The following is a 27294-nucleotide window of genomic DNA, read 5'->3' on the forward strand; positions in this document are numbered from 1 at the left end:
CCCATGAACATGGGTGGGTGGCGCTCTTCAGAGTTCCTGCCCCACACACCTGGGTCCGAGTGTGGTGCTTCCCCAGGCCACCGTCCCTCCCTGGACTAGCCCTCCTCACCCCCAAACCCTAACTCCTCCTGGGCTGCCCCTGGCTCTGCCTCCCCCACCTCTCATCCCTGTGAACTCCTGGCTCCAACTAGAGCTACGGACAAGCCCAGCTCCTTGGCCGGAGTCACTGTCTACAGCACCAGCTCGCAGGGGCCCTTGGCAAGGTGGGAGTGAGTCCTGGGCCGGCCAGGGCTGTTGGGAAGCACAGCAGAGGCCAAGCTGGCTGAGCTGGGGTGAAACTTCCAGAAGTCTATGGCAGTGCTGAGAGCCCTGGGGAGGGGTGTGATGGAAGCAGCGCATCAGAGAGACGAGGACGTGGGGAAGGGGCCAGGCTCTTGGGACAGGTCCAGGGAACAGGGTCCTGTGGTGAGGTGTGACTGAGCCTGTTGCCTGCCTTGCTCCTGAGCTGGGGGTCCGGGCCCGGGAAGAGCCCCCGGGGGAGGGTGCAGCCCAGGAGAACACAGGGTCGGCCTGGCACACCCCGCCACCCGCCTAGGCGGGCTCCTTGTGGCACTCTCTGCACGGCTGCCCCATACCAAACTGCAGGCGGGGCTCCTGGGGCTGTCCACCAAGGGTCTCTGTGTCCCCGCCTGCCCTCCCCAGCCCCCCAGGTGCACCCGTACCTTCTTGGCCCCGGTCAGGGCTGCCTTCTGTAGCTTGTGGTAACAGTACTTGGCATACGTGCTTATCGCCACCCCTGGAAAGGAATGGGGCCGGATCATACTGGTGTGGGTGTGTGGGTGTGGGGCCAGGAGAGGGGTGAGCAGACACAGCTCCTTCGAGGGCCCTGAGGGGCTGGGCTGGGCTGGCCTGGCCCCGGCCACCCCCTGCCCAGCACAGCAGGTCCTCACACTCTCCCAGGCAGTGTCCTTTAGAGCAGAGACCCAAGGAGCACTTCCCCACCTGCAGAGGGACAGGCTGGGGAGGAACCCCCTGGCAGCTCCACCTGCCCTCCTACGGCCTCGCAGGAACAGGAAGTGTAGGACCTGGGTCTGAGGGCCTCTAGACCCCACTGCTCCCTCCCTGGGGCCTGACCCAGTGAGCTGTCCAGGTATTTGACTCTTCTCTGCTTCAGGCCCCTCCCTGGCTTTTGGGCTGTGGGCAGGAGCCCCGGGAGGAGTCATTTCCACCTACCCAGCACCCGCAGCCAGTGCTGGGGGAGGCAGGCACTGAGCTATCTGCACAGCAAGCCCAGCTCTGCTGCAGCCCTGGGCCTGAAGTACCAGCTTTGGGCTCTTCTGAAGGGGTGAGGCGGCAATGAGAGGGCCCAGTCTCCTTTCTCAAGGGAGGGGCTTTCTACAACTCAGCCCCTGACAGCAGGGTCCCTGAGGGGAGGGGCAGTGTGCCTGAGTCAGCACCTAGGGAGGGACTCAGGGACCTCAGCCTGGGGAGTCTCCAGACACAGGGCCCAGGGAAAGGTGCTAGAGGGGAGAGGATTCCCAGGCTGGGTCTGGAAGGCGCGGCACCTTCCTGCTCCAGGTCGGGAAGAAGCAAATGAGAGAACACGCCAAGAGAAGCTGTCTGGGGCCAGGGGAGCCATGGACCTCGGACAGATGGACAGGACCCTGTGCTTCTGGACATGAGACCTGCCCCAGTGCCCAGCGCCTACCGCCTGCCAGGGTGAGGGGGCCTCTGGATCCTGACCCCCAATTGGAACGCCTTTGTCTTCTTTGAAGGAGCAGTTTCTGGTGGACAGCTGAGGGGACGGGGTCCTTGGACCAGGTTAAAAAAAGTACACACGTGTCTTGAGTCCATCTCTAATTATCACAGAATAGTTGACATGTGACTGCTAAGGAGACTCTTTTTTAGAATAACCAAAATGAAACTTTTTTTTTTTTTAAATAGATGTTTAGGTCCTAGAAAATCTGTCATGGTCCTTGGGACCACAGGTCTTGGCAGGGGATCTGGCCCCAGCCTCCAGCGTGGGACCATGTGGAACCAAGGGCCCCTCTGGGCCTTCTGGGCAGGCTATGAGGTACCCTTGTTTTTCTAGAATGGATGGTGCCCACACACACTGGATCCAGGCTCCAGAGCCTCAAGAAGGCAAGGAGGGAATGAGCTTTGCAGGAAGGCGGCAGAAACCCAGGGCCTCGGCTCAGCAGCTGGGACATGTAGTCACTAGGCTGGGGGGCCTGGGGCAGACGGCAGGGCTGGGCCTCCTGCTTGCTGTCCCTGTGGGAAGACAGGCCCTGATCTCCTGTCCCCAGGCTCCTGATGGGACAAACACCCCAGCCTGAGCCTGCTTGGGACCGGGACACCCTCCAACACTCTATGACTGGGATGCATTGGGGCCACTGCCTCTCAGCTGGTGAAGGTGAGCATAATGCAGTCTCTCTGTGCCTCAGTTTACTCCTCTGTAGGATGGGGACTGTGACAACGCCTGTCTCATGCAGTGCTCAGCAGGCAGCTGCTGGTGTCACAACTGTAGTGGGTAGGCCAGGGACTGAGGCCACACTACTCCATCTGCAACTTCACTCTGGGGGTCAGGCTGCCTGTGCCCTAAGGTCTAGGAAGCTGGGGATGACTGCACTCACGCTGCATCAGGCACAGGGCCAGGCACCAAGGTGTCTGCTGACCTGCAGTGGGAGAGTGGGCAGTGCCCATCGCTAGCCCAGGGAGACCCTCACCTGTGTGGGGTGCTCTGCTCTGAGACCACTGCCCTGATCCGGCCTTGCCTGGACCTCAGCCCTCATCTCCATCCCCCTCCGGCTGTAGGCGAGCCCAGGTGGGACGGCTGCCCACAGAGGCACCAACAGCAGCAGCTCTCCTAAGGCCTGTGCTACTCTGCTCGGGGGCCAGGTCTGCCCCGGGGACCTTAGAGCTACAGGACCAGGTCGCAGGTCTCCCAGGACACCAGGTGTGGCCAGGGCCTCCTGGTGTTGACCCTGCTCCCCACCTGACACACCCTGGGCCGCAATGTCCCGCTGGGCTCCACTCCAGGCACAGGGGAGTCTGCTCCCTGCTCCGCCTGGCTGCAGCCAGGAGGCTTTTACGGCCAGTGGTGTCAGTGGACGCCAGCTCAGGCAGGAGTGCAGAGCTCCTTCTATGCTGCCCCAGATGGAGTGGTCTGAGGACGTCTGTGGCCGGGAATCTCACCCCTGCATTGCAGCTAGCCCTCTTCTCCCAGGGTCCTGGGTGAGGCCAGGCTGGGTGACTCGGGACTGGGCCAGGGGCCCCTGGCACAGACCTGCTGGTGGCAGCCTCGGAGGTGCCAGGGTGAGGACAAGTCCATAGCCCAGAAGATGCCATCCTGGCATTCCCCACGAGGGCCCTTCGTGCCCCTGTAGCCTCCTGCTGGTCCCAGAGTTGGCCCTAAGCAAACCTCATCCACAGAAAGCTCGCTGGCACTGTTGTGGGCCTGCATGGGCAGCATGCAGTCAGGGATGGCTTCCTGGAGGAAGAGGTGCCTAAGCCAAGTGGTCTCAAAGGAAGTGAAGTGGAGCAGAGAGGTGGTGGCGGAGCTCTAGACAGATGAGTGGGCGTGAGGCACTAAGTGTGGCAGGACCACACTGCAGGAGTGGGGAGGACGGCCCTGGAAGCCTGTGTGTACGTGGGCGTGAGCACGGAGCTGACTTGGTCTGACGGCGTAGCTCTCAAAAGGGAGGGCACAGCCCTGGGTTCACAGGGTTTTCCTGAGCCAGGGCCTGGGGGAAGGTGGAGAGGTGGAAGCTATGTGAGAGTGTGGGTGGGAAAGGGGCTGGTGCGGAGGGTGGGGAAGCCCTCCCCCGGCTTCTGGGGCTGTGCTGGGGGCCCACCATCAAAGCAGGGGACGACTCCTTGCTGATTCTGAATGGCAGGCTTGGCTCTTGTGGCCTAAGGGCAGCCCTGGGTGGGAAGACAGGGCTGAGGGGTGCTTGTCTGCAGGGCACCACACACCCCTCCACCTGCAAACTTCCCTGTGGGGGTCAGGCCCAAACACTCACCTGGGGGCGCCTCCAGGAGCCGTCAGCCGGCAAGTCCTCATGCCCCCACCCCATTAAGAACCCAGCAAGCAAGTTGGAAATGGCTCTGCGCACCATCAAGACAGGTGTGGACAGGCTTGACCGCTCCAGGGGTCCAGTCAGTCACCTGGGCCCTCCAGCTCGCTCAGGAGGCCACAGGCCTGAGGTTAGTGGCCCCATCCCCCCCACCCAGAAGCGGTTAGAGAAGAGAAGGCCAGGCGGCCGAGGCTGGAGAGCAGAGCTGTGCAGACGCCGCGCCCAGGGGCTGCGGGGAGAGGCCCTACCATCCGGCTCTTCAACATAAGGCTTGGGTTTCTTTCTCAATTTGGACTTCTTCTTAGTGTTTCTTTCCAGGAGCTCTTTTATGTGCTGTGTCACTGGGGAGCAAAGACAACCATGAGGACGACAGAACACAACGCCAGGAGCCAGCGCCCACTCAGCTCCCGCACTTGGCTGGTGAGCAGGCCCCTGGGCCTGTTGGGGGCTCACCCTGTGCAGCTGGGGGCTGAGCGTGTCTGGGGGGACGTGGCTGTGTGAGTGACAGAGAGGTGCCAGGGGCCCTTCTGAGCACTGTGTGGGCTGGGAAGCTGCCGTGCCTGTGCTGGCGTGAGTGGAAGCACAGGCAAGGCGCCCGGGGAGCAGGAGGAGAGCAGGCAGCTTCTGGCTGGCAGCAAGGCTAGGGCGGCCATGGCCTGGGCCCCCTGCCTGCCGGTCAGAAAACCAACAGAAACAAGTGGGCGAAGGCAGCTGGCCCCAAGCCAGGCACTGCAGTCAGAGAGGAGGGGGCTCCCCTCAGGCTGATCTGGGTCTGCCTCCCGCTCTGCACAGCGTAACTCCGCACTGTTGCCACTGGCCTCGATGACCTAGCTGAGGTCACGGCTGGCAGGCTCCTGTGTCTCCTCCTCCTGCTCCGTGCCACACTCTGTAGGAGAAGTCACTGTGCCCGGCCCACACCTGAGGGGTGGAGTTAGGCTCCAGCTCCTGGAGGGTGGATATGTACGTAAATTATTTGTCATTATTCTGCACAGATTTGTCTATTCCTACCTATTGAATTACTCATTTATATCAGTATGGACTTAGTTTTTTCTTCTTTTTGAGATAGGGTCTCACTGTGTCACCCAGGCTGGAGTGAGTGGTGCAATCTCGGCTCACTGCAACCTCCACCCACTGCAGCCTCCACCTCCCGGGTTCAAGAGACTCCCACCTCAGCTTCCTGAGTAGTTGGAATTACAGGCATGCACCACCACATCTGACTAATTTTTGTATTTTTGGTAGAGATGGGGTTTCACCATGTTGCCCAGGTGGTCTTGAACTCTTGACCTCAAATGATCCACCTGCCTCGGCCTCCCAAAGTGCTGGGATTACAGGTGTGAGCCACCACACCCGGCCTATTTATGGATTTTATTTTATACTGGGTTATAATCCAATGGGTCTTTATCTTGTTGCTCAACTTGCTCCAGCCTGGGCCACTGGGAACTCCTTCCGCTGGCCCCTGTGTCCCTGTGGCAGGTGTCACCCCCACCTCTGGCACAGGCATCACCCCCACCTCCAGTACAGGCATCACCCCCACCTCTGGCACTTGCTCACTTTTGACTACATCTCGTATATGCCCCGCACCAGCCCTGGAATCACCCATTTCTCCAAGGAACTCTGGATCCTTTTAATGGAAAATGGTATTTAGAAACCAAGATCTGGATGTGTGATGTGCTTACTGCTGCCAGGAAATCACTGCTTGCAGGTCCTCTCAGCTGACAGAATGAGGAGGCACCTGTGTGCACGCTAACTCCTGTTCACATGCACATCTGTACATATTTCTGTATGTGGCCATCTGTCTCCGTATCAGCTAAACATGGCCTCTAACTTGATTCCACTACCGCCGTTAGTAGCCCTGGCTTCCTCCCTTTGCGTGTCTGTGACTGGTGTATCTTCTCATTTTTTTAACAGTCTTTTGTAGGAGACTTAATTTTGATGAAGTCTAATTTATCCATGTTTTTCTTTTATAGATAGTACTTTTGGAATTATATATAAAAATCTTTGCCTTCCTCAGGAAAGCAAGCATTTTCTCCTGTTTTGTTCCAGAAGTTTTATAGTTTTAGGTTTTATATCTTGGTTTATGAGTGATCCATTTGCAGTTATTTTTTGTGTACACTTCAAAATATGCGTTGAAATTCATCTTTTGTTTGCATTTGGATATCCAGTTTTCCCAGCACCGTCGAAGGAAAAGACTGTCTTTTCTTCACTAAGTTGCCTTTGCAGCACTGTGGAAAGCTGGCTCATCCATACATGGGTCTGTTTCTAAACTTGCTCTCTGTGGCAGTGACGCACTGTCTACCTCAAGGCTAGTGCCACACTCTCGTTAGTCTAGCTTTCTAACAAGTCAGGTGGTGTAAGTCCTCCAACTCTGTATTTTTTCAAAGGGGTTTTGGCTATTCTAGGTCCTTTGTAGTTCCTATGCATTTTAGAATCAGCCTGTCAATTTCTAAAACAAATAAATGTAGTACAATTTGCATTCAGATTTAATCTATGCATCGATTTGGTAGAACTGATGGCCTAACAGTATTAGTCTTCTGATTCATAAGCACAGTAGACCTCTCCGTCTACTTTACTGCTTTACTTTCAGCAATGGTTTGCAGTTTTTACTGTGCAGGTCTTAACACGTCCTTTGTCAGATCTATCTCTAAGTATGTCATATTTTAAAATGCTACTGCAGGCAGGCACAGAGAAGCTGAGGCAGAAGAATCACTTGAGGCAAGGACTTAAAGATCAGATGGGGCAACATTGGAAAACTTCATCTCTCCAAAAAAATTAAATTAGCCAGGTGTGGTGGCTCAGGCCTGTTGTCCTAGCTACTCGAGATGTTGAGGCAGGGGGATCATAGTTTGAGCTCAAGAGTTGGAGGCTACAGTGAGCTCTCATACCACTGCGTGCCACCGAGTCTCAGAATAAATAAATACATGAGATTGTACTTCACCCTGGAGACCCTGTCTCTAAATAAATAAATACAGGCAATTGCAAATGGTGTTTTAAAATATCAGCTTCTAATAATTTGTTGCTAGTATATAGAAATATGAGGCCAGGCTTGGTGGCTTACATCTGTGATCCCAGCACTTTGGGAGGCTAAGGTGGGAGAATCACTTGAGCCTAGGAGTTCGAGATCAGCCTGGTCAACATGGTGAAACCCTGTCTCTACAAAACTTAAGAAAAAAATTAGCTGGGCTTGGTAGTGCCTGTGGTCCCAGCTACTCGGGAGGCTGAGGTGGGAGGATCTCACGAGCCTGCGAGGTGGAGGCTGCAGTGAGCAGTGACGTCACCACTGTACTTCCCCGGGCAATACAGTGAGACCCTGTCTGGAAAAAAAAGAAATATTTATTTGAAACGAAGTCCCTGTCTGGGGATAAAGAAAAGACATAATTAATTAATTAATTTGAAACAGTCTTGCTCTGTTTCCCAGGCTGGAGTGCAATGGCGTGATCTCAGCTCACTGCAACCTCCGCCTCCTGGGTTCAAGTGATTCTCCTGCCTCAGCCTCCCGAGTACCTGGGATTACAGGCGCGCGCCACCACGCCCGGCTAATTTTTGTATTTTTAGTAGAGATGGGGTTTCACCGTGTTGGCCAGGCTGGTCTCGAACTCTTGGCCTCAGTGATCCACCTGCCTCTGCCTCCCAAAGTGCTGGGACAACAGGCGTGAGCCACCGCGCCCGGACTGCTTTGCTTCTTAAGCAGTTTTAACCAATCCTTTGTTTCCAGCTTCAGGATCACCCTCTTCCCCCTTTGCTAGAAGAATCGGGCTCTACCCACTTGTGAGCTTCTACGGGTTTGCTGCCTGCTTCAGCTTTTCTGTTTCCCTCCATCGGCCCAGGATTCACCGTTTGTGGTCCACGTGCTCCACCTTCTAAAACAGCTGTTCTTCCTTTTCCATTTTCTTTTTCTTTGTGTGTTTTTAAAAGTTTGGTAAAATACATATAAAATTTACCAGTTTAACCATTTCAAAATAGACAGCTCTGTGACATTAAGTACATTTACATTGTTGTACAACTATCACCACTGGCCATCTCCAGAACTTTTTCATCTTTCCAAAGTAGACCTCACTCCCCGCTTCTCCCTCCCTCAGCCATGGCACCCACCATTCTAGTTTCCGTCTCTGGGAATCTGACTGCTCTAGGGCCTCACGGAGGGAGAATCCTACAATCTCTGTCCTGACTGGCTTCTTGCCTTTAGCATGATGCTCTCAAGGTTCATCCACATGCGTCTATCAACATTTCCTTCCTTTTTAAGGCAGAAAATAGTTTTCCATTTTGTGGCTAGACACATTGTTTCTCCATTCAGCTGCTGATGGATCCTTGGCATGTTCCCACCTTTTAGTTATAAGAGCTGCTGTGAACGGGGTGTACAAATCACCATTACAGTCCTGGCTCCCAGCTCTTCTGGGTCATTCCAGAAGTGGAAATGCTAGATGATATGGGAATTATATTTTTAATTATTTGAGGAACTGCCTACCAGTTTACACAGTGGCTGTACCATTTTACATTCCTTTCTGGGTTTTTTTTTTTTTTTTTTTTTTTGCCTTTAAAAAATGGCTTCACTGTCGTTTTAGTGAGTTCAAGGCAAAGGTGAAGCAAATGCCCATGTTCAATCCGCCATCTTGAGCTGGAAGCCAGGAGACCTTGTTGGATGCATGAAGAAGCGAGCAGTGAATGAAACCTTTAGGAGTCTCCAGCCTTCCAAAATACACAGAAGTGGAGCAGGTGGGAGAGCTGAAGGCTACCATACCCACTGCCAGGTGCGCCTCGATGTCTGTGTGTCGAGAACCTGTTGAGGGAGGTCCTGGGGACCAGCCAGGAGATCCCCTGCTGGTGTGAAAGTTGTGAGCACCCATGAGACAAGGCTAAGCTGGGGGCATCACCTCATGGGGTCTCAGTCCCCGAGGGTGGTGACCACACAGTGCAGGTCACGCAGGTGCTGGCAGATGAGTCAAAGGTTCCTGAGGCTGAGGCAGGCAGGGTGCTCAGGGGGATGCACCAGGCTCAACTCTGCTCCTCGCCAAGGGTCCCTAGGCTACAGTTTCCTTTTTCTAAGGACTGTGCCGCAGCCTAGCTGGCCCTCCACAGCACAGGCTACATCCGACATCCTCCTCGGCTGATAGGGCCTGTCTTTCTTTCCTTTCTCTTCTCTTCTCTTCCTTCTTTTCTTTCTTTCTTTTTCCTACCCACCCCCCCGCCCCCACTTCGACGGGGTCTTGGCCGAGCACAATGGCTCACGCCTGTAATCCCAGCACTTTGGGAAACTCAGGTGGGTGGATCAACTGAGGTCAGCAGTTTGAGACCATCCTGGCCAACATGGTGAAACTCCTTCTCTACTAAAAATACAAAAACTAGCTGGGTGTGGTGGCGTGCACCTGTGGTCCCTGCTACACGGGAGGCTGAGGCAGGACAATCGCTTAAACCCAGGAGGCAGAGGTTGCAGTGAGCTGAGATTGCGCCACTGCACTCCCTGAACTCCAGCTTGGGCAATAGAGTGAGACTCTAACTCCAAAAAAAAAAAAAAAAAAAAAAAAAAAGAGGGTCTTGCTCTGTTGCCCAGGCTGGAGTGCAGGAGTGCAGTGGTGCGATCATGACTCACTGCAGAGTTAACCTCCTGGGCTCAAGCAATCCTCCTGCCTTAGCCTCCCAAGTAGTTGGGACCACAAGCATGCACCACCATGCCTGGCTAATTTCCTTTTTAAAATTTTTCATAAAGACAGGGTCTCACTTTGTTGCCCAGGCTGGTCTCAAACTCCCAGGCTCAAGGGATCCTCTTGCCTCGGCCCAAAGTGCTGGGATTCCAGGTGTGAGCCACTGTGCCTGGCTGGGCCTGTCTTTCTGAGCAGCAGCCAGCACCTCCATGTGAAAGGGACACCTCCTAGGCACAGGAGGCTGGCTGGAGGGGCTGTGAGGCTCATTTGGGAAGGGATGGCCACTGTGTATGTAGTGACCTCTCTTCTGGGCTCAGGGCCAACCAGGGACCCAGGGTGGCCACAGTACCACAGCCAAGATGCAGGCTACCTGCCAGTGGGACTGCACAGAGCCCCAGCCCCGCTGTCACTCCAACACAGACGGTGCTCTTGGCCTTCATGGGCCTTCTTTGGCGGAGCTCTGAAGCCACGGCCTCCCAGGCTGAAGCCTGATCCCTTTTTCCATGCAGGCCAGGACCCCACAGGTGTAAGACACAAGGACAAAGGCACACGAGCCTAAGTGTGAAGGGCAGCGGCCTGGAGCACACACTCCCCTAGGAAGCCACAGCCTCTACTTACATACAGCAGAAACGGCCCAGCCACACATTGGCTAGGCAGCTGGCCCAAGATGGGCCCAAGAAACCTCAGGCCTTTGTCTGGCTGTCTTCTGGCCCTTCACTTGCCTACTTTCGGGGGTACCCACTGTGGGCTGCATGCTGTGCTGAGCAGTGGGGGCTCAGCTCCACAGCCTCCAGCTCAGGCACAACATTCCCAGGCCCCTCTGGAAGAGGACGAGGAGGTGAACTATGATGCCAACAGGAACACAGCCCCTAGGATTCCACCTGCTTCTTGAAGGGCCCAAGACCAGGGACTGGGCTTCACAAGCCAGCCCAGTCTGCCTGACACCCTGCTCTGGTCCTCCTCTGCACACCTGGAGCCCCGGCCACCTGCCAAGCTCTGCCTCCGCTATGATCTTGTGTTGAAAAGTCGGGTGAAACTGCATGGCTTCCAAAATCTCCCCACAAACAGCTGATGGGCTGGGTGGTGCCTATACCCAACACTGCCCTGTGGCCTCCATCCTGCCTCTGTGTGCCCACAGCAGCTTGGGAGCCACCTCCTCCACACCTGGGCTGGAGGTCATGGGGTAAGGCCCAGCAAGGCCCTGACCAGGGGCTCAATCTCTGCGGAGGCAAAGGCCAGACCAGGGTGGGCTCTCACTGCCACAGAACAGTCTATGGCATGTCTGACCTGGAGGGTGCGTGTGCGTGTGTGCATGTGTGTGTGTGTGCATGCATTTCTGGACATCAGTTCTGTGGCTGTGCCCTGTAGATACCCACGATGTGAGGTGGAGGGTGGCTTGCTGCAGACACGGGGCTGTCTGGCTGATGGCACCATGGCCTGGGCCCAGCACACCTGAAGCATCGTCTTGGAGAGCCCTGGGCAGACTCTGGCCTCCCACGCTGCCTCAGGCAGCCATTAGGATGTGATGATGCCTTCCACTTACGACCCCATGGGGCAGCTCTGGGGCAGCTTAGGTGCTGCGTGACCTGCATGTGAGCCACAGTCATCAAACTCCTGCCTGCTCACACGAGCCTTCTGCCAGGACCATGCCCAGAAGAGACAACCTGGGTCTTGCCAGGGTGGTAACCCCTCTAGGTCACGGATGGCAGAAGGCAAGTGCAGCAGGCATGCAGGGGCCTGACTACGGCTGCTCTGCCCTCGGCGTCTTCGTGCCTGCCCTTGTCAGGGAGCGGGACTGGCCATGGTGGGCTTGGAGCAGAGTGGATGCGGCCATCGAGGCCCCACGCCCTCGTGTCTGCCAGGGCTCCGGGGCTCTTCACCTCAGTTCCTAGGTGGGGCTCCAGGAAGAGGCCACATCCAGCGGAGGCCCAGCGTGTGGGGTGTTTCGGGAGGTGAGTGTCGAGCCATGGCCCTGCGTGGAGGGCCACCAGGGACTTCACCAGCTGCTGCCCAGCACAGCAGGAACCCTCTCCACTGCCCTTACCTGAGCTGGTGGCAGAGCCCGGGCATGGCCTTACCTTTGGTGTCGTTGACGGGGTCCATGTGCCGGTAGATGTAGCCTTCCAGGTAGGAGTGGAACTTGGGTGTGGGCGGGAAAAAGGCCAGGCAGATGGCCATGAGCTCCCAGCCGCGGGCCAGGCTCTCCAGGCGGAAGTTCTCGGTGGTCTGCCGGCACAGCTGGATGTAGAGCTCGTCCCGCAGGCCCTGCACGCTCCAGCCCTTGGTGGCCACCTCCAGGGCCACGTGCAGCGGGTCGGCCTTGGCCCGCCGGTCACCCATGTACATCTGGATCAGCTTGAAGAGCTCGCAGGCCTCCTTCTTCACGTGCCGGTCGCTCGTCACGATCATGGGCTTCTTGATGGACTCGCTGCTCCAGGCCAGCATGTTGGCGATGGACACCTTCCGCCGGAAGAGGCCCTGTGTGTGCTTGTTGAAGTGCTTGGAGGCCCAGTTCTCGATATCCGTCTCCGAGGAGGGCTTGCGCAGCGTGAAGGTGGGGAAGACGCAGCTGGAGCTGGGAATGCCGCTGCGGCTCTGCCGGCTGCTCTCAAACTGGGCACAGGCACCGAGGTCCTCAGACTGAGAAGGACAAATGGGGCTGGGCTGTTAGGGGGTGGGGGAGGGCCAGGCAGTTGGGCCCACTGGGCCACAGTCCCCAGAAGTGTGAGCTGGGGCCCCACCAGAGCCAGCCAGGTGACAGGCCTGCCCTGCTCACCACAAGGCTGCCTGAGGTGGGAAGCCCAGCCTGTCCACAGATGCAGCTGGGGCGCGGGAGCCCTGTACTCCCAGGGTGTGGCAGGGCAGCTTGCTGATGGGTGACCTAGGTGACCTGGCTGAGGGTGAGGCAGGAGGAAGGGGAGCATCCGCTGGCATCCCCAGGGGGCTGACCTCATTCTGCTGCCCCCTGAGGAAATGTCAGTGCCCTTGTTCAGGCACGGAAGGCTGCAGTTCACACCAGGTAAAAGTGCTGTCTGGTTCCCAATCCCTTCACTGCTGGGACCCCAGGCCCTTCCTCCAGCCTTCACCCCAGGCTGACCTCCAGGAGGCCCCTCCCTGCCTGCTGCTCTGAGAGGACCCTGGTCCAAGCACCCTGGGCCTCCCTGCCCTCTTGTCCTCCTGCATCTTGACAAGTGGACAGAATCACGGACCAGAAGCTGCTCTGAGTTCTCCACCCTGGAGACCATGAAGGCCACCCAGGCCCCGAGGTCTCCCCACCCCAGGAAGCTCCCCGTGTTCCTCCTCTACCCTCCTGGGTCCTCAGATGCTAGGCCTGCCCTCTGCCTCCCGCTGTGAGAACAAGGATGGAGATGCTGGACAGAGGTGCACGCGGCCTCCACGGGATCTAGCCTCCATCAGCTCCAGGAGCCAGGTGGGGAACGTGCCAGAGGCCCCAGGCTGGGCGCAACATCCCGGAATTCCTGGGGCCTCTGTCCCCTCGGCAGTTCTTCCTACCTGAGGGAGCTTTGGGGACTGGCTTTGAGAACCACCAGGGAGCCCCCGACACCTTGGCTGCCTGCTCCTCAGGGGCCCAGGCCACGGCTCTGGTGGCCACCACCCTCCCAGTCTGCTGAGGCCTCCTCTGTTCTGTGGCTGGAGTCAGGGTGTGGCCTCCAGCTCCCAGGTGCCCCCAGGATGAGGAAGGCACTACCAGGGAATGCCCAGCAGCCCACACCCCATGGGGGCCTCCTCGTGGACTCCCAGCTGAGCCCTGACAGCCGGCTGGAGTGCCCAGGGCCCCGGAGACACGGGGCTTCAGAACTCTGCGTGCTCTGTGCACGCCCTGGACGCCAGGTCTCCTGTGCCTGGCCCACGGGGTCCACTCTGACTGCGCTGGCCCCAGGCTCTCAAGCTCAGCCCTGCCCGTTAGGCCCTCACCTGTGAGGGGTGGAGGTAGGGCTCTGGCGAGGCCAGGTTGGTCTGCACGGAGACGCTCTTCTCCAGCAGAATCTGGGGGAAGCCTAGCTTCTCGAAGGTGCCCCTCCTCCAGTGCCTGTTCTCCTGCTGGGCTAGCGCCTCGTCCTCACTGAAGGCCCGCACCACCGGCCCGGGCATGGGCAGTGGCAGGGCGCCGTCGCTCTCGTAGCCAGAGCCATCCTGCTGGGAGTCCCAGCTGCTCCTCTGCTTCATGTGGAAGTGGGCCTGCTGCGCCTCCCAGGCCAGCCGAGCCTGCGCTAGGAAGGGCTCAGCCGCGCCCCGCGCCCCTTCGGCCTCACCTTCCGCTCGCTTCACGGGGGCGAGGCTGGTCCCGCACGGGGGCTGTTCCTCGGCCAGGGGCTGCTCCACAAGCAGGTCCCCGGGGCCCTCGGTGGGGGTGGCGCTGGTGGCTTGGCACAGAGAGGGCTTTCTGCTCTTTCGCTTGCGCGTGCCCGGGGAGTAGCCTGTGGAGGACAGGGTATCCTGCTGGCTGGACCAGGACATGGCATCCTCCTGGGCCTGTGGCAGCGGCGTGGGCGGCTGGCTGTGCCGCAGCTCAGGTCCCTCCATGGTGCTGTAGTCTCCGGACTTGACGCCCAGGCGCTGGTCCCTCAGCAGGCAGGGGCTGGGCTGCAGGGAGTACGAACCACCGCCGGGGTTGGGCGCGTACTTGTGCCGCGGGCCGGCGCGCAGCTTGGGGCTGGAGCCTGCCTGCTCCACGTAGACCAGCTGCCGCACGTACTCCTTGCCGGCGGGACTGTACTCCAGGCTCAGGAAGCGCTCGGGGCACTTCTGCTTGGTGAGCACCAGCTGCTGGCAGGGCGAGGGGGGGCCCTGCTTGTTGGGCTGGAGGAACGGCCGGGGCTTACGGCCCGGCGACCGCTGGGGAGAGCCGGCCTGGTAGCCCCCGCCAGCCTCGAATTGCACGTCCATGGGGGGCTCATCGTAGATGGGGGCCTGGTACTCCACTGGGGGCTCCTCGTAGAGCGGGGGTTCATAGCCATAGCGCGGGGAGGAGGGCTGCGAGTCCCCGGAGGGCTTTCGGGGCTGGGCCAGCAGCGGGGAGCTGCTCCCTGGGAGCTCGGCCCTCTTCAGGAAGGGTGACGGCCTCCTCTCTGGGAAGAAGATGGTGCCGTCAGCCTCCGGGGCGAAGGTCTGCAGGCTGGGTGAGTGCTGGCTGCCGGAGGGTCTGCGGGAGCGGACCCCAGGTGGGCCGTCTGGGGCGTAGCCATTTCCCTGGGCGGCAAGGAAGCTGGGCTCCCGATCAGCGACCTTGATGAGCATGCGCTCTTTGGCGCCCGAGTTCCACCGCAGCGAGGAGGTCCTGCGTGGGGGGTGGACGGGCACAGGTGACTGCCTGCCTGCTGCTTCTGGGCACGCCCCACCCCCTCGGGGGCTGTAGGCAGCGGCTCCCGCGAACCCTCTGTTGTACACCTTCCTCGCTGGGGCCCTGTGGCCTGGAGCCCCTCACACCTGCCCTGCCCCAGCACCCCCAGCCCTCCCTCTGGGGCTCTCCTGGAGCTGCCGCCCACGACCAGGCGTCTGTCTGCTCTGATCCCAGCTCCTGACCGGGCACAGGGCTGCTTCTGTAACTAGAACCGGGGGTGGCCTTACCAGGGCCCTTACTGTGGGTGCTGTGCAGGTGTCTCCGGGGTTGCCTGAGCCGCCGGGCAGGCTCCTGGGCCCTGTGTTCCTGCTGAGCAGTGGCGTTGGACCCGTCCCAGTGGTCCAGGTGAGCCCAGCAGTAGCAAGGCACAACACCAGAATCCCACGGCCCCATTTTCCGACTGGGAGCTCCTGTGAGCTCCAAAAAGACTGACTGTCCTCCTCTGACCCTGCCCCAGTCACCACACTCACTCCAACATCTGCAGGTGTCCCACTAACACCTGCACCTGGCCAAGGGCACCACAGTCCCTGGAGTCACGCTGTCTGCGTCCTCACCAGTCCTCCCAACTCAGTGCAAGAGTCCCACTCACTCATCCGCAATAAGGGAGAGCCTGCCCTGGGCAGCACTGCGGGGCAGATACGCAGATGCAATGCCCATACGTGCTCCACCCCTGGCGGCCCAAGGTGGGCACTGGTCCTGTGTCCACAGCCATGCCTGCTATGCAGGGTGCTGGACCCAGGGCGCTGCCAGGGAGAGATGAGGGGCCCCTCCACCACCTTCCGTCTCCTGGAGGCCACTCGGGTGTGGCTATTTGAGACCCATAGCACTTCATACATCTGCGGCTTGACGTCTTCTACAATTTCCAAATGTTACTTTTACCCTGTTTCCTCTCTCTTCTCTTCTGGAAATCTAATTGCAGTCTTTCTTACTGTACACCACGTGGTTTTGTTTTGTTTTTTTGGGACGGAGTCTTGCTCTGTCGCCAGGCTGGAGTGTAGTGGCACGGTCTTGCCTCACTGCAACCTCCGCCTCCCAAGTTCAAGCGATTCTCCTGCCTCAGCCTCCCGAGTAGCTGGGATTACAGGCACGTGCCACCAGGCCCAGCTGATTTTTGTATTTTTAGTAGAGAGATGGGGTTTCACCATGTTGGCCAGGCTGGTCTCGAACTCCTGACCTCGTGATCCACCCACCTCGGCCTCCCAAAGTGCTGGGATTACAGGTGTGAGCCACCTTGCCCAGCCCCATGTGGTTTTCATGCTGTGTTCTACAGTTCCCATTGCTTGGCAGCTCCACACTTCAGAATATTTTCTTCTCAACTGCCTTCCAGTTTACTACTTTTCTATTCAGCTATGTTTAATCTGCTCTTAAACGCACTTAGTCCATTCAGGCTTTTATAACAAAATACTACAAACGAGGTAGCTTAAAAACAGGGAATGGCCGGGCATGGTGGCTCACGTCTGTAATCCAAAGACTTCAGGAGGCTGAGGCAGGAGGATCACTTGAGCCCAGGGGTTCAAGAGCAGCCTGGGCAACAGAGCAAGACCCCATCTCTACAAAAACATAAACCAATTGGCTGAACATGGTGGTGTGCTCCTGTAGTCCCAGCTACTCAGGAAGCTGGGGCGGGAGGATCGCTTAAGCTCAGGGAGGTCGAAGCTGCAGTGAGCCATGATCGCACCACTGCTCTCCAGCCTGGGTGACAGAGTGAGACCCTGTCTAAAAAAAATAAATAAATAAAAATAAAAAGAACCCCAGGAATTTGGCCAGGCGTGGTGGCTCACATCTGTAATCCCAGCACTTGGGGAGGCTGAGGTGGGAGGATCACTTGAAGTCAGGAGTTTGAGACCAGCCTGGGCAACACAGTGAGAACCCATCTCTAAAACAAACAACAACAACAAAAGTAGAAACCCCACACATTTTATAAGCCAGTTGTGTCCCTCTGATTGATGTGGGGTCTTTCTGGACAAGGCCACATTCTCCATTGCCTGGGGGGTTGGTGAGGCAAGGCCCGGAAGACATGGCACCCCCTGACCAGGGACAACCTGCTCCAGAACACTGGGCTGTGGGCCCGCTCAGCACGGCCACACCACCCAGGCGAGAAGTCAGGGCAGCAGCCAGGGGCAGACTGCAGGTGCCTGTTCCTGGGATTTCTGCTCGTGGCTGCTGGAGGCTGCTCCCAGCCTGACACCAGGGGCTAGCCAGGCAGAATGGATGGTAGCAGCCAGTGTGGCAGGGGCCATCAAACCCTGAGGGCCAGCTGTGGGGTCAACCCCTCCATGGCCTGGGGACATTGAGGGGTGAAGGGCTCCGGAGTTCGGGAGATCGGGGGTTGAACTCCAGTCTGTTGCTCTGTGGCTGCAAGGCTTGGATTTCACTTAACATCTTTCTGCCTCAGTTTCCTCCTCAGTTATGACGAAGATTCAACAAAACAACGTGCACGCAGTAAGGCCCTGAGCTCAGCACTGACACAGAAAACCCTCGGTCAATGCGAACCACTAGTTTTGCATATCTGTGACTCTTTTTACCACTTAACAGATACTGCCTTAGGCCTGCGCCAGGCCTAGGGAAGGGCTGGCAGACGGTCCCAGCACAGGGTGCCCTGTTGTGGCCCCAGGGAGGCGCCTTTCCGCTGCCATCTAGGGTTGCTGGGGGAGGATGGGGGGCTGGCAGGCGGCCGGGAGGGTGGGGTGAGTATGAGCAGAGGTGAGGCACAGGAAGGCTTGCTGGTCAGATGCCACACTCTATCTCAGGAACGGACATGGGTTCTGCCCAGTTGGGGCAGAGATGAGGAAAGGTAAGAAGGCCAGAGGACCTGCCCACATGCCGATGATCCCACCTGGCCAGGGAAGGAGGCTGGCACTGCCACGCGTGTGCCAAGCACCTCCTCAGTGCAGGCCGAGGCCTGTGCTGGGCACCCGAGTCACAGATGGGGAAGCCCCGAGAGGCCTAGACACTCTCCCCAGGCCACGCAGCACAGACACAGTGGCAGCTAGGTGAGGACCACGCCCCATGGCTCCCAGAGTGTCTCTTGAGGGGTCTCTTGCCCTGCCCCACCCACTCTTCCGCCATCTAGGCAGCTCCGCTCTCTCCCTGGGGCAGCTCCTGAGCCTGTGTTCCCCCCACCCCATCGCCTGGCCCTTCTCCTCAGTTCCCCCAAATCACACCCAGTCTCCAGGCCCTGCCGACTGTCATTCTCATCCCTAGTTGGCTGAGCTTGCCCCGGCCCCTGGGAGCACTGAGCAGCACCCATGGCTCAGCTGCCCCTGCTGGGCTTCCTCCTGGGCCACGTCTGCCCTTTCAGCCGGTCCGGCCTCCCCGATGGGCCTTCACAGCCCCTCTTCCTGAGCCCAGCTCGTTCCCATCTCTCCAGGGCAAGTGAACCCCAGGCCTCTCTCTCCTCACCCTTCTCTAACCTGTCATCTCCTCCTCACCCTCCCTAATTCCCACACCTCTCTGTAGGGCAGGGGCACCAGAGCAGAGAGACCATCTCACCCATCTCTCAGTAAATTAACAGAAATCAAACATCACAACACAGGCTGTTCAGTGGACACTTCCAAACTGCAAGGGAAGTTGGAAACCTAAGAGCGGTCGTGGCCTCTGAAAATGCTGAAGTCGGGCAGGCAGGGCAGTTCGGTGACAGAGGATGAGAAGACACTAAGGGCCCTGAGGGCTGCTTCTCCCAGAGCCTATTTTCGGAGGAAGAATTGGGAGCACTGCACAAAACCAAAGCAAAACAAAACCACAGCCAGAAGTGCGTCCCTGCTGCTGTCGCTCCTGAGAAGCGGCTGCTGTGCCTGCAGAGCCTGGACGGAACCGGGAGAAGCGCGCGGCGGCAGCAGCCGACAGGCTCCCAACCCAGTGCCGCAGGTTGCCGAGGAAAACGCTCCGCCAGAGTCCCTGAGTACAGACACAGTCATACTCACACAGAACAAGACACCATACATCTGAAATTATGCTTGAAAAACAACTTCACTCTCCAGGCCCTGTGACTTCACATTCGCCCGTGTTCCCTCTGGGCCTGACCCTACCAGGCTGCCTGCCAGGGCGACCCCACTGCTATCCCTGCTGTTCTAGGTGTGGTCTCTTGATACCCTGAGTGCTGGTATCAAGCTGGTGAGATTTTTTTTTCTATCTCAATATGCAGAGACCACCAGAAGCAATGTGCTTTGAGGTAGTAGTACGCCTTCGCTGTACTCAGGGCTGGGTCAGCTCCCTGGCTTTTGTTTATAATTTTTTTTTTTTTTTCCCTGAGTGAACTGCGTCCATATAATTTATTTCACAGGGACTTTATTTCTTGCCATCTCACATGGCATCACAGTGGTCCATTATGCTGATGGCAACTTGTGAAAGGAAGCACCAGGCATGCTCTGGGGGCAGAGTGGGGCTTCCAAGGCCTCCTGAGCCCAGCGGGCCTGGCTGGCTCTCACCTGTTCTGCTCTCAGCCCCATGGGGCTGGCATGGGGCTGGACACCAGCTCTCCTCCCACTTCCCAGAAGCACCCGCATGGCTGTGGCAGCTCACACCTAGGCCTCCAGCATGTCCAGAGGAAAGCTTCACTCCTGGTGGAAGTCCAGGTTGGCTGAGGGCAGGATCTCCTGTGAGCGGCCACAATGGGACCCTGGCACACTCCGCACTCCACCCCAGGAGATGTTAGCACCGCTGTAATTGTGCCCAGCTTGCTGCATGGCAGGCCCTCTCACTGACTCCCCAAGGAAGATAAGTTCCCTCTTTCCAGAAGCCCTAGATCATAGGAAGAACTGGCTTGGCAGATTCAGCTGGGTGCCTGCTCTCAACCAGTCTACAAGTGCAACTCTGGCGAGCGTGAGTCCCACCTCCACGTATCATGAGAACACACAGAGCACGCAGGTTTCAGCAAAAAAGGACTGAGAACGTCTCAGGACAGGGTCTGGCTATCCACTTTCCCACCCTGCTCCACCTTCCCAGCTAAACATGCATGCATCACCCCAGGGCACAACCCCCCCGAGGCAGTACCCTGCTGCTGCACACTGGCAGGCCTCCCTCATGCCCCCGTGGACCCAGCCTCTTCTTCTTCCAGACACCACTGGTCCTCTGTCCCAAGGTCTCAGCGACAGGATGACAGTGACAGGGGAGGGGCATGAGGAGGTGGCCAAGCTGCCTGGTGTGGAGCAGCCCCCAACCAGGCCACTGAAGGAGGCCAGGCTGCCATCACCACACTGGCCAAGGGCCAGGGATCACCCTCAGGGATGCACGGCACTACTCACAGCAAACGCTGGGCTGGGCCGCCCAATGCAGTGGCAAGGCCGCTTCTCCCCGCCAGGTCCAGAGAGAACCCAACGCCCCACACAGAGCTCGATGTGGGCTGTCTCCTCCCAGCCATTAGTTTACAGCCCAGAGGTGCAGCTGCTGGCCCTGTGTCGGGGGGCCTGGCCAGCACATGGATGTACTCGTGGTCTGAACAGGGATCTTCAGCAGGCTGAATCGTCAGCCAGGTGAAAGGTGCCAGCCTCTGAGAGGGGCCAAAGGCACAACAGAGGCAGAGGCCACAGGAAGTGCAGCCAGTGGAGGGTTGCGGGGGCTGCGGACCTCCAGGAGGATCCTTGGACCTTCGTGGAGACCAGGACCTGGTGTGTCAGCTCGTGGGGCCAGAGGCGGCTCCATGCCGCTGAAGGAGGCCGAGCCACCAGAGTGGCCTGGTAGGTGTGAAGGGCAGGACGCTGGGGCGGGCTTAGCTCAGCGACCCACCCCCTACTCCTGACATCCCCAGAGAGGCCAGAAGGTCCTCCTCACCTCACCTGGGACATCGCCTTCCCTGAAAGCTCTGTGGGTGCCGCAGATGAGCTCAGGGATACTGCCAGTGAGTCGGGCCCTTGATCCTGGGGGAGAATGGCACTCTGGGGATGACAGAGCTGAGGCAGTGCTTGGCAAACAAAGACCAGGTGGGCACGTCCATCACGAAGGATGCAGTCGCGTTGGTCCACTAAGCACATGCTGGGTCCACAGGAAGCCCCAAGGCTGGTGACCAGAGCCAGGACCTGATCTGCCACAGTGGGGGTGGCCCTTCCACTACGAGCTCTGTCACTTTGCAGTGACCACTGAGTCAGCTGCTCAGATCCATCTCACTGATGAGGAAACGGAAGCTCGGGAAGGCTATAAAACCTGTCCTCCATCAAACAGCCACACTGCTGGGACCAGGGCAGGCTCTAATTCCCTGCCACAACCCTAATGTTCAACAAATATGAATGTAAGAAACAAACCGTTACCACTTCCAAGCTCCAGCTGTTCAATCGTCTGTGTAGAACGCCAGAGCCCCCTCGGGTCCTCCAGTTCCTCCCCAGCATCACAGTGCCCCTGGGTGGCCCGTGCTGCAGACATCCACCCCCCTACAGAAACAGCAGCTGGCCTTGGCCCTGCATCTCCCACAGCAAACTGGTCACCACACGGCCAAGGAGGAGAAATCCACGTGCCTGCCTCTGCCTGGATATCCTGGGAGGTGGAGGGAGCGCCCTGCCCACCCAGCGTGAAGGCAGTAGGGTCTTGAGGGGGGTCTCCAGAACCTTCCAGCAGTCTGTGAGGCTGACCCATGGCTACTGGAAGCCAAAGCCCACCCCTCCGCTGTGACTAGCGCCAACCTTCCAGACAGGCCTGGCAAGTGCTTTGGCACGTGTGGCCTGAGCTGCCAGGGGTGGACCTAACTGAGGACCCTCCAGCACTCTGCTGCTCCACCAGGGGCTGAGGGAAGCACCGCAGGCTCCAGGCTGCCTAAGCCAGGCAGAGACAGTTCCTAGACAGGGGCTGCCAATGGGCCTGGGGCAGCTCTAAGAGGCTCCTGCCCAGGCCCCTGGCCCTGTGGCCTCCACAGCCTTTCCAGCTCTGGGTCTGTGGTGTTGCTGCTACGCGCCAGGCACCTCTCACTCACAGTCAGCCTGGCTCACTGAGGAAGCTGCCCTCCATCAGCAAATGGCCACGCCTGAGAGATGGGTTCTACCTGTAGTGAAGAAGCTGGCCATCCACACTGTAATCTCGGTAAATCTCATAGTCCTTCTCAAGGAACACTCCTGGTGGTGAAGAACTGAAACACAGTAAAATGAAAGAGACATGAATGTAATGCAATCATTTACCATAACCAGCCGCTCCCTGACTTAAGAATGTGGCATTGCCACCTCAATTTCCTGGAAATAACCTGGCTCCTGCCCACAGGCTGTATTCTTCATCTTCTGCCCTGAGTCCACCTCCTTCCAGCAGGGACACACCACTGTGGCCCATCCAGAGGCCAGGGGGTGGCTGGGACACCTGGATTTCAGAAGCTTGAACCATTGGAGCTGGGGCTTCTGTTCTAAGGGCGTAGAGATGGGGTCAGTGAGAATCACAGCTTCAGCCAGACATGAGAAGATGACCTGGGAAGGAAGCGTGGTTAGAAACAGCCTTGGAGGCTGGGCGGGGGCCACGCCTGTCATCCCAGCACTGTGGGAGGCCGAGGCAGGCAGATCACGAGGTCAGGAGATCGAGACCATCCTGGCTAACACGGTGAAACCCCATCTCTACTAAAAATACAAAAAATTAGCCAGGCGTGGTGGCGGGCGCCTGTAGTCCCAGCTACTCGGGAGGCTGAGGCAGGAGAATGGCGTGAACCCAGGAGGCGGAGCTCGCAGTGAGCTGAGATCGTGCCACTGCACTCCAGCCTGGGCAACAGAGCAAGACTCCGTCTCAAAAAAAAAAAAGAAATACCCTTGGAGACTGTGACTGCTGAAGGTCAGGGCCTGGAACATAACAAATATCTGTGAAATGAATGGCTGAGTAGGTGATTATCCCGACAGATATTCACGGGTATGTGATCAAACCGATAAGTATTTATGATTTAAAACAACTCTCAGTAGTCCAGAAGTAGAAGAAAATTTACTATCAATCTGATTAAGAATATCCAAATTAAACTCAAGGCCTTCAGAGTATTCAGTGGCAAAAGGCTGAACCTTCATAGTATTCAGAGGCAAAGGCTGAACCTTCATAGTATTCAGTGGCAATAGGCTGAAAGCATACCCATGAAAGTCAGGGCAAGAATTATTTATCCTTACCACCATTGTTTAATAGTTTTTGGAAGTGCTAGGCAATGCAATTGGACAAGAAAAAAAAACCACAAAAGATTCAAATATTTGAAAGGAAGACATAAAAATGATCATCAGTTGTCAGCCTGAGAAATTAAAACAATGGAATGAGAAACTACCAGCAGTGCTGAGACTTCACTTACTATACCACCTGCCATCAGAGGCTGTGCTGTGTGGTGGTGACTGGCTGGAAACCAAGCTCACCTTTATTAAAGCAACAGTAACAACAAAAGTACTAGGCTCAGGTTAGTGAGGAATGTGCTGTATCAATATGAATAAAACTGTAAAGTCTTGTTGAGACATACAAAGGAAGACTTGAATACATAACAAAGAAACACACACTCCTGGATGGGAAAATTCAATAAATATAAAGATATGACTTCTTTCTAAATTAGTTAATACGTTTAATGTCTTTTTTTTTTTGGCTGGGGGATGGAGTCTCACTCTCTCACCCTGGCTGGAGTGCAGTGGTGCGATCTTGATTTTGGCTCACTGCAAACTCCATCTCCCAGGTTCAAGCAATTCTCCTGCCTCAGCCTCCCAAGTAGCTGGGACTATAGGCGCCTGCCACCACGCCTGGCTAATTTTTGTATTTTTATTAGAGACGGGGTTTTGCCATGTTGGTCAGGCTAGTCTCGAACTCCTGACATCAGGTGATCCACCTGCCTTGGCCTCCCGAAGTGCTGGGATGACAGGCGTGAGCCACCGCGCCCGGCCCTGGAATTCTAGTAGTCATTTCATTCAGTGGCGACAGTAGGGAGCTAAACAAAAATGTTCAGTGGGAGTGCTTTCAGAACTTAAGAATGTTCGGTATGTTCACCCCCTACTCTGCTCCCTGCAAAAAGCCCCATATAAAAATAGCTGAGAAGTAATCCAGAAAGGATGCTATAAACAGTAATACAAAGCTACATAATTAGGCTGGGCACGGTGGCTCATGCCTGTAATCCCAGCACTTTGGGAGGCTGAGGCGGGTGGATCACTTGAGGTTAGGAGTTCGAGACCTGCCTGGCCAACATGGCAAAACCTCGTCTCTACTAAAAATACAAAAACTAGGGCCGGGCACGGTAGCTCACGCTGTAATCCCAGCACTTTGGGAGGCCAAGGTGGGCGGATCACAAGGTCAAGAGTTCGAGACCAGCCTGGCCAATACGGTGAAATCCCGTCTCTACTAAAAACATAAAAAATTAGCCAGGTGTGGTGGTGCGCACCTGTAGTCCCAGCTACTCGGGAGGCTGAGGCAGGAGAATGGCGTGAACCCGGGAGGCGGAGCTTGCAGTGAGCCGAGATTGCACCACTACACTCCAGCCTGGGTGACACAGCGAGACTCTGTCTCAAAAAAACCCAAAAAAACAACAAAAAAACCCAAAAACTAGCCGGTACTGTGACCTGTGGTCACAGTATCAGGAGAATCGTTTGAACCTGGGAGGCGGAGCTTGCAGTGAGCCAAGATCGTGCTACTGCACTCCAGCCTGGGCGACAGAGTGAGACTCTGTCTCAAACAAACCCCAAAAACTAGCCGGAAGGGTGACACATGCCTGTGGTCACGGTATCAGGAGAATCGTTTGAACCCGGGAGGCGGAGCTTGCAGTGAGCTGAGATCGTGCAACTGCACTCCAGCCTGGGTGACAGAGTGACTTTGTCTCAAAAAAAAAAAAAAAAAGCTACATAATTAAAGCAGTGTGGTACTAGTAGACGGATGGATTCTGGAATGCAACAGAAAGCCCAAGTATTGACCCAAACATATACAAGAATTCAGGAGACAGGGATTAAAATTTTTGTACATAGCAAGTAGGCTGGAGACCAATCGTGTGTCTGACGACAGGGACTAGGTAAGCACATTGCTCTTACTAAGAAATATGACGTGGCTGCTGAAATACGGTTGTGGTAAAATATTTTAAAAACCTCAAGGATATATGCCAGAAAATTAAGGCAGGTTGATGGTCCCTTATCTAAAATGCTTGGGATCCGAAGAGTTTTGGATTTTGGATCTTTTAGGATTTTGGAATATCTACATATACATACACATAATGAGGTATCTTGGGAGTAGGACCCAAGTCTAAATACAAAATTCATTTATGTTTCATATATACCTTATCCACATAGCCTGAAGGCAATTTTATATAATATGTTTAATAATTCTGTGCATGAAACAAAGTTTTGACTGTGTTTTAATTGCAACCTATCACATGAGGTCAGATGTGGAAGTTTCCACTTGTGGTTTCATGTTGACACTCAGAAAGTTCCAGATTATGGAGCACTTTGAATTTTGTGTGCTTGGCCTGTGGTAGACAGCACTAATATCTATTACAAGTGTTTATTTTCTTTTATGTAATTATACATATCTTCTATGACTAATGTACATTGCTTCTCACATAAAAAGGTCATTTAAAAAATGTTTTAAAATCAGTTGTATAAACAAATGGCAAACTTGCTGGGCACAGTGACTCACGCCTGTAATTCCAGCACTTTGGGAGGCCAAGGTAGGTGGATCACTTGAGGTCAGGAGTTTGAGACCAGCCTGGCCAACATGGTGAAACCCCATCTCTACTAAAAATACAATAAGTAGCCGGGTGTGGTGGCATACGGCTGTAATCCCAGCTACTTGGTAGGCTGAGGCAGGAGAATCACTTGAACCCAGGAGGCAGAGGTTGCAGTGAGCTGGGATCTTGCTATTGCATTCCAGCCTGGGCAACAGAACGAGACTGTCTCAAAAAAACAAAACAAAATAAAAATACAAATGGCAAATGTTAAAGCTGGCTGGTGGTCAATATCTTCAAACACATAATTATGGTACAGAACAAAAAGCTAGAAAATGGAATATGCCTAGATGGAAAACCATATAGGCAAAGACATCTATAAGATTGCTGTATCTGTATCAGCGAATTCCTCCTGCTGTTTCTGACTTGTCACCAAAAGATGACTGAGGTCCTGCAAGTGGGCCTTCGATGTCATGCTCTTGAGGACCAGCGAGTGTGGGTTATTCTGTTATTGAATTAGATGGATATCATGTTCCCGAGGCAGTAATGCTATGGCTGTGCTAAAAGAACATGATGCCAACACTACTAGAGCAAGTACTCATCACAATAGACTCAACTTACACAATTGTCAGAAACATTTTAAACAGAAACAGAAACTCTGAAGTGGAGTATTTCATCACAGCAGAATTACTTTACAAACATAAAAATGACCCTTACACTAACGTATGTTCTAACATGGCTCACTTGTTAGCCAAGCAAGGAAAACTGTTCACTGATGGGAAGTTATTTACACTGTGCTGATTAAGGCATCTAAAACTGTGTCAAGAGATGATAAATTGCTTAAGACTATTAGCCTTTTGGCAAGAACAGTTGCTTGAGGAGTTGAGGACAGTGAGAGCAACACAACAGCCCTAGGACCCCAGTGCTTTCCATCGGACTCCAGTGCTTTCCATTAGACCCCAGTGGTTTCCATCGCACCCCAGTGCTTTCCATCAGACCCCAGTGGTTTCCATCGGACCCCAGTGCTTTCCATCGGACCCCAGTGGTTTCCATCGGACCCCAGTGCTTTCCATCGGACCCCAGTGGTTTCCATCGGACCCCAGTGCTTTCCATCGGACCCCAGTGGTTTCCATCGCACCCCAGTGCTTTCCATCGGACCCCAGTGCTTTCCATCGCACCCCAGTGCTTTCCATCGCACCCCAGTGCTTTCCAACGGACCCCAGTGCTTTCCATCGCACCCCAGTGCTTTCCATCGCACCCCAGTGCTTTCCATCGGACCCCAGTGCTTTCCATCGCACCCCAGTGCTTTCCATCGCACCCCAGTGCTTTCCATCGCAACCCAGTGCTTTCCATTGGACCCCAGTGGTTTCCATCGCACCCCAGTGCTTTCCATCGGACCCCAGTGGTTTCCATTGCACCCCAGTGCTTTCCATCGGACTCCAGTGGTTTCCATCGCACCCCAGTGCTTTCCATCACACCCCAGTGGTTTCCATCAGACTCCAGTGGTTTCCATCGCACTCCAGTGCTTTCCATCAGACCCCAGTGGTTTCCATTGCACCCCAGTGCTTTCCATCACACCCCAGTGCTTTCCATCAGACCCCAGTGGTTTCCATCACACCCCAGTGCTTTCCATTGGACCCCGGTGGTTTCCATCGCACTCCA

The 27294-nt window shown here is 56.1% G+C and overlaps 1 protein-coding gene across 9 annotated transcripts in view; it reads right to left on the reverse strand.

The window, feature by feature from the left end:
* The window catches only part of ARHGAP39 (Rho GTPase activating protein 39), a 154400-nt gene that overhangs the window by 3339 nt on the left and 123767 nt on the right, over window positions 1-27294 (reverse strand). For 6 of the 9 annotated variants that reach the window (XM_024251609.3, XM_054519299.2, XM_024251611.3 and 3 more), the window contains 5 exons: window positions 22042-22125; window positions 13649-15011; window positions 11791-12352; window positions 4325-4417; window positions 723-796 (listed from right to left, as the gene is read on the reverse strand). In XM_024251609.3, coding sequence (XP_024107377.1) covers window positions 723-796; window positions 4325-4417; window positions 11791-12352; window positions 13649-15011; window positions 22042-22125 — 2176 coding nt within the window. The remainder of the gene's footprint in view (window positions 1-722; window positions 797-4324; window positions 4418-11790; window positions 12353-13648; window positions 15012-22041; window positions 22126-27294) is intronic. The other 3 variants (XM_024251610.3, XM_054519297.2, XM_054519296.2) reach the window with 2 other exon arrangements.

The sequence above is a fragment of the Pongo abelii genome, chromosome 7, assembly GCF_028885655.2.
Source record: "Pongo abelii isolate AG06213 chromosome 7, NHGRI_mPonAbe1-v2.0_pri, whole genome shotgun sequence".
Taxonomy (NCBI): Eukaryota; Metazoa; Chordata; class Mammalia; order Primates; family Hominidae; genus Pongo; species Pongo abelii.